The 7,404-nt window shown below is 44.0% G+C and overlaps 1 protein-coding gene across 1 annotated transcript in view; it reads left to right on the forward strand.

Moving 5' to 3' along the window:
- The first annotated feature begins 1,216 nt into the window (after window positions 1–1,216).
- The window catches only part of ANKDD1B (ankyrin repeat and death domain containing 1B), a 56,408-nt gene continuing 50,220 nt past the window's right edge, over window positions 1,217–7,404 (forward strand). Inside the window, 2 exon segments of the mRNA XM_028493429.1 lie at window positions 1,217–1,298; window positions 1,518–1,682. Of these exon segments, the coding sequence (XP_028349230.1) occupies window positions 1,217–1,298; window positions 1,518–1,682 (247 nt within the window).

Below are 7,404 nucleotides of genomic sequence, written 5' to 3' on the forward strand. Positions count from 1 at the left end.
CTGTGCCCCCTGCAGTGGAAAGGTGGAGTCTTAACCACTGGATCACCAGGGAAGTCCCAGTAATGTCCCATTTTGAAAAGCAGTAATACATTTGAGCATGCCTGGTGCTGGTAGGGCTCTAGTGAACATCACAGAGAGGTGGTGTTTATACCCCTGAAGCAGAAGCTGTTCTTTTGTTGAATCATTAAGGGATAATCACTTTTGCTTTGTAATACATAACTGGATTAACAGTTGTTCGAGAAAAACTCAAATGATATTATGGTGAGTATTGAAAACATGATTCAATTTATTAAATCGTATGTTGGACTGCTCTCCTTACAAGTGTGAGGTAATTTATTTTCTAATTATTGCTGTCTACAAAAGGCTCAGGGAGACAGAAGATAATTCAGAGGCAAATAGTTTTCACCCTTTCCTTGTAATCGCGGTCTCTTAAGTTTGTTATGATTTCAAACCCATATATACCTACGTATACATATGCATAGATGTGCATACACCATATACATATATGTGTGTATATACATACTATACACACATACACACAACCTCACCTGAACCCATATCTGTTACTGAATTCTGTCTACCCTTGTAGGGCCTGTTGAAAACATCCACTTCTTTCTATTCCTTTTGTCAAATCCTCAACAGTTGCCTAATCTCTGGCCTTCCAACTTATTTCTCAGCTTTCATCAGTTTCCTTCCCTTCTCTAAACCATTTTGTGCATTTTTATAGACAAAGCTTTCCTAACATCACTCATATCCGTGTGTGTGTACCAAAAAGGTGGGTCAGTTCTGGGGTCAAATCTACTTCTGTTTTATGAGGGCTCAATTTTTTTTTCACTCCTAGAATATGCTCAACTTCTAATTTAACCTCTGAACTCATCCACAGGCATGAGATGTGCCATGGTTTTATTTGTTTGTAATCCATCAAACACACTGTGCTTATGTACTAGGGATTCAATGGAGATATCCAGGCTGTCCTTCAATATTCTACTTTTCTTCCATATTATTAGAATTTTAGCTAGGCACACGATTGCCCAGAATAGTTTACTATATTTCATCAATTCTTTATTTTATAAACCACTAAGAAAGAAATAAGACCCAAGATGGGGAGTCCAGTAGGTTACCACTGCATTAAAATGGGGTACCAAGGTTTTCCATCTTCAGAGAGGCTATTGAGTCTTACTTTATTCTAGAGAAAATTCTGGAAGCCCATTTAAAAATGATTCAACACTTAAGTTCCGATAGTGTTGGTTATCAAGCCAACCTCGACACTTCTCCCAACTGTACGAAGAACGGCCTAAGTGTGCGCCAGGAGTTTTCTCAGAACGTTTTGCCTCGCGTGAACCCAACCACATCACGCCACAGCTGAAGGTGGCTCCGCCCGGCCAGGGCTGGAGACCCGGGGCGAGCCGCCCGTAGAAGCGCCCGCAGCCGAGAGCGGCCCCGCGGGTGAGTGGCCTCGGGGGCCTGGGGGCCTCGGGGTCGGACATGGAGCCGGATCGGCGCGCCCCGGGGCGCAGGGCAGCGGCGAGGGGGGGCGGGGCTGCTGCTCGGCGCGGCTGCGGCCGCCAAGGGGTTGCGGGAGGACCTGAGGGGCGCGGCGGCCCGGCCCTGGAGAGGCCTGGCGCGGATCCCAAAGCAAGGGCGGTCGCGGCGCGAGGAGACGGCGGCCGAGCACGAGTTCCGTGAGTCTGGGAACAAGGCCTGAAAACGCCGGCGCTGCCGGCGCCGTGCGGGCGCGGGGAGCTGGTTGAGCAGTGCGGGTGCAGCGCTCGGGCCGCGGTGGGAACGGACCCGAGCACATCCTCATCCCTGTGCTAGTTTTCAGCTTTGGGATCCACCCCCACCCAAGTTTTGGCTCACATTTCTCAGGACGTTTTATTTCCGGTTAACCCTGCGCTGTGGGTGGAAGGAAAGTGTTAACCCTTTCAAATTAAGGAAAAGGATTTTTCAAGAAATAATTTAGCCCTTTTACAAATAAGGAAAGAGTTTTATGTGCTGTTATCTCCTATAGCCTGACTTATTCACTGATTTATTGTGTGACTTTAAATAATTCACTTGATCTTTCTGTACTTTAAATTTTTAAAGCATGGAGGGGATCATCTATGCCTTGGGGATACATTTATAGCATAAACTCAGGGACGCTGTTTAAGGGTCTTCAAGGTTGAGAATGACGTCGAGTCTCTTAACGAGCACACCCTCCAATTTGGATAGGTGGGATGGCCTCATTTCCTGAAGACCAGCCTTGTGGGCAGAGCACCAGTTTCTTTCCTTTTAAAAAATAAATAAATAAATTTATTTATTTTTGGCTGTGCTGGGTCTTGGTAGCTGCGTGTGGGCTTTTCTCCAGTTGCAGCATTGCGGTGCGTGGGCTTCTCATTGCCGTGGCTTCTCTTGTTGCGGAGCATGGGCTCTAGGCACGCGGGCTTCAGTAGTTGTGGCTCGCGGGCTCTAGAGCTCAGGCTCAGTAGCTGTGGCGCACGGGCTTAGTTGCTCCGCAGCATGTGGGATCGTCCTGGACCAGGGCTCAAACCCATGTCCCCTGCGTTGGCAGGCAGGTTCTTAACCACTGCGCCACGCGGGAAGCCCAATGTTGAATTTTTTAAAATGCTTTTTCTGCATCAATTTAAATGATCATGTAGTTTTTCTTTTTTAGACTAATAATATAGTAGATTACATTGATTGATTTTCAAATATGGAATCAGTTTTGCATTGTCAGGATAAACCCCACATGGTTATGGTGTATTATACTTTTTATATATGACTGGATTTGATTTGATAATGTTTGAGGAGTTTTGAATCTATGTTGTTGAGGGATATTTGTTTATAGTTTTCTATTCTTGTAGTGTCTGGTTTTAGAATCAAGGAAATGCTGATCTCATAAGATGTGTTGGGAAGTGTTTCCTCCTCTTCTGTTTTCTGGAAGAGATGGTATAGACTTGATGTTATCCTTTAAATATTTGGTAGAATTCACCAGTGAAACTATCTGGGTATGGAGATTTCTTTTTTGGAATTTTTAAAACTACAAAGCCCATATCTTTAATAGTTATAGGATTATTCCAGTTATCTGTATAATCTTGAGTGAATTTTGGTGGTTTGTGGTTTTTGAGGAATTGTTTCATTTCATCTAAGTTGTTGAATTTATGTGCATGGAGTTGTTCATAGTATTCTCTTTTTCATCTTTTAATGTCTGTGGAGACTGTAGTGCTCTGCTCTCTTTCATTCCTTACATTGGTAATGTGTGTCTTCCCTCTTTTTTCTTAGTCTTGCTAGAGGTTTATTGATTTTATTGATGTCTTCAAAGAACGAGCTTTTGTTTTTATTGATTTTTCTCTATTGTTTTTCTGTTTTCAGTTTCATTGATTACTGCTTTTACCTTTGTTGTTTTTCTTCTGTCTGCTTGATTTAGGTTTATTTTTTATTTTCTCAAGGTAGGAGCTTAGATTATTGACTTGAAGCCTTTCTTCTTTTCTGATAATTTAATCCTATAAGCTTTAGCTGAATCCCACACATTTTGATATATTTTATTTTTATTTTCATTCAGTTCAAAATATTTTCTAATTTCTCTTGAGATTTCCTCTTTGATCCATGGTCCAGATTTTTTTTTTTTTTTTCAAAAATTGGAAGTTCTCACAGTACTGAGCCTACATTCCCTCCTGGCAGTATTGTTCTGGAAGTGATTGTGGTTACCCAACCCTTCCATCCAACCATAGAACAAATATTTATTGAACACCTACTAGCACTAGACACTGGGATTACTTCAGCTTCCCCATGGATGTGTATTCAGGTGAAGGAAGCAGACAGTGAACAAGTATATAGGTATTATAATGTCAGATAATATCAAATGATATGAAGAAAGAATGGAGTAGGGCATAGGGGTAGAGAATGACAGGGGAGAGAGGATTGGGTGGTCAGGCATGGTTTTTCAGAGGTGGTACCATTTGAGGTACCACCTGAATGAAATGAAAGAGGAAGTCTGGACTTGTTTTTCTAGCTCAGCATGGCCCCCTCCTGTTCTGACCCTCTTTACTCAAACTTGCTCTGCTACTGAAGGCATGGAATGTTGGACCCCTAAAAGTTTAAGTAAATGATACAGCTCTGTGTAACCTGTTGTTTTTGACTGAACATTTAACCTTTACTTGATTTTATCCATTACACTTTTAACGCATATATAGTAAAGTACTCCTCTAAATATTATTTAGTTAATTGATATGTTTATGATTTTGTCTGGGCCATTTTCTTGACTCTGTCACTTATTACCCGGAAGGTAGACAGTGGTGTGTTGGTAAGGGTCTAACTACCAACTCTCTGGGAGAAAAAGTTCTGATTTGTAGTGTTTTCCAATTTCCTTTGTGTAATGCTTCCACTGTGACTGGTTTCAAGTTACAATGTGATGTCACTGAACACAGAGTTGAGAAGAGTTACACACAGTCAGTTCTTATTAGCCTGTACAAGCTGGCTCCTTCATACCACTAAAGGAAGGTTTTATAATCTCTGTTTTACAGGTTGGGATATTAAAATTCAGAATTGTTACAGGGTTACACAATTAGTAAGCTGTGGGCCAGTCAGTGAACATTTTAAGCCCCTAGATATTCTGATGTAATTGGCTTGGACCAGGCGTTTTTTATGGTGCTTTTTAATTGTCTTAGAAACGTCCTTAAAATTAAATTTTTAAAAATATTTATTTATTTATTTATCTTTGGCTGCATCGGGTCTTAGTTGTGGCATACAGGCTTCTCTCCAGTTGTGGCATGCGGGCATCTCTCTAGTTATGGCACGCAAGCTCCAGAGTGCGTGGGCTCGGTAGTTGCGGCACAGCATGTGGGATCTTAGGTCCCCAACCAGCGACTGAACCCGCATCCCCTGCATTGGAAGGCGGATTCTTAACCACTGGACCACCAGGGAAGTCCCTTAATTTTCCTTATAGATATGGTAGAAAAGGGGCAAGATACTCAACTTCAGGGACAGACTAGAATCCATGTGTCATATTTCCGGGCACAGTAAGGTCTTGACTTGCTATTTCAGGGACATACCAAAGAGGGATAAGGACCTGGAAATAGAACCCCCCTCCCATTGGATTAATACACTGGGGCAAGGAGCTGTGGCCAGGCTGTGTACGAACCAGGAGAAGGAGCTGAGAGGAGTCCGGCCTAACCAGCGGAATGTGTTAGCTAAAGCATTTGGCCATTGGGCAGTTTGGACCTCTACTTCAGCAGTACACTCTCATACTGACACCCTAGACACATGCAGTGACTGGAAGCTTGGGCTTTGAATTCAGGCTGCCTAGGACAGTTCTATCATTTATTATCTTTAAGGCATGAGCAAGTGGTTTAACTTTTCTAAGCCTCAGTTTCCTCATCTTAAGATGGGGGTAATAATGTCTACTCCATCAGGTTGTTAGTTTTATAAAAACCCTAGGGTGCTCCAACATTTGGAGATCAAGCAGAGGAGGAAGAACCAGTGAAAGAGACTGGAAAGCAACAAGTGGTCTAACAGAAGCCTGGAGGAAGACGTGTTATAAGGAGAGTGTGGTCCTCTGTGTCAAATCTACCAAGAGTTCAGTGCACATGACAGAGAAGTGATGACTGGATTTTAGCAAGATGGAGTGACCCTGGTAAGAGCAGTTTTGGTGGAGCAATGTCTGATTAGCATAGGTTGAGATGAGATGGTGAGATGAGTACATGGAGACATCATTATTGTCCAGGTATAGAAATGGAGCAGATAGCAGTTGAGTTTAATCTCAGAATTTGGATTCTGCCAACTAGTCGGATGAAGGAAGCCAGTGGTGAGGGAGGTAAATGTGTTTGCACGGAAGTGGTTCAAAGATGTACCACAGGATCTAAACTGGGTGAGGAGGGAAGTAAGGGCCTAATGGAGGGATAATATAAAAAGATGGTGAGAAGAGTGGAATGGAGGACTTGATGAGGTCGCAAAATTTCTGGACTGGGAAAACTAGAGCAGGTGAGCTGAATGGATGAGGCTATGGTCAGAGAATGGGTTTCGTGAAGATGTCAGAGGTAGTGTAGTTATTGTTGCAGGAAAGAGAGTAGGGCGCGGGAGGATGTTCACATCCCAGGTCACGTCCGAGTTCCTGGGACAGCTGCCAAGTGTGGGTTCTTGGCTTTGCGCAGGAAAGAATTCAAGAGAGAACCGTAGTAAAGTGAAAGAAGGTTTATTCAGGGAGATGCACACTCCATAGACAGAGTGTGGGGCATCTTGGAAGGCAAGAGGCACCAGGGTATGGGCTTGTCCGTTTTTATAAGGATGGGTAATTTCATAGGCTAATGAGTAGGAGGAGTATTCCAGCTATTTTGGGGAAGGGGTGGGGATTTCCAGTAATTGGGCCACCACCCACTTTTTGACCTTTATGGTCGGCCTTGGAACTGTCATGGCACCTGTGGGTGTGTCATTTAGTGATGTGTTACAATGAGCTGAGCATATACAGAGGCTCAAGGTCTAGTGGAAGTCAGCTCATCTGCCATCTTGGACCTATTTGGTTCTAATCAGTTTATGTCGTATCCTCAGGCTATGTCATTCTTTTAGAGATTGTGCCCTTCCCCCTTCCTGTCTCATTATGATGTAGTGATGATAATCATGTCAAGAGTATGACTCTGAAATTAGGTGGCTGAGGTCAGGTGGAGGAAAAGATTATTGGAGGTGAGGGGGTTAGGGAACTGAGAGACCAGGGTGTTGGATTAATCATCTACCTGGATGTTGAAGTTACTTAGAGTGGTAGCAAGAGTAGCAGTATTGGGCTGGCCAAAAAAGTTCGTTTGGATTTTTCCATAAGATGGCACAGAAAAACCCAAATGAACTTTTTGGCCAACCCAATAGGAGGAGCCAAGCAATAGAATGAATGTGTATGTCTCCCAGGAAGATACTCCCTGGTCTTTGACTGGACTTGGAAGCATGCTGAAAAGTCCTTGGCAGATGCTAGGGAAACTACTCAACAACACATCTATAGGGACTTCCCTGGTGGCACAGTGGTTAAGAATCCGCCTGCCGATGCAGGGGACACGGTTTCGAGCCCTGGTCCGGGAAGATCCCACATGCTGCAGAGCAACTAAACCCGTGCATCACAGCTACTGAGCCTACGCTCTACAGCCAGCGAGCCACAACTACTGAGCCTGCGTGCCACAACTACTGAAGCCTGCATGCTTAGAGCCTGTGCTGTGCAACAAGAGAAGACACCACAATGAGAAGCCTGCTCACCACAACGAAGAGTAGCCCCCACTCGCCACAACTAGAGAAAAGCCCGCGCGCAACAACGAAGACCCAACGCAGCCAAAAATAAAATAAATAAGCAAATTAATTTAAAAAAAAAATCTAGGGCTTCCCTGGTGGCGCAGTGGTTGAGAGTCCGCCTGCCGATGCAGGGGACACGGGTTCGTGCCCCGGTCCGGGAAG

Source organism: Physeter macrocephalus, chromosome 8 (assembly GCF_002837175.3).
Source record: "Physeter macrocephalus isolate SW-GA chromosome 8, ASM283717v5, whole genome shotgun sequence".
Classification (NCBI taxonomy): Eukaryota; Metazoa; Chordata; class Mammalia; order Artiodactyla; family Physeteridae; genus Physeter; species Physeter macrocephalus.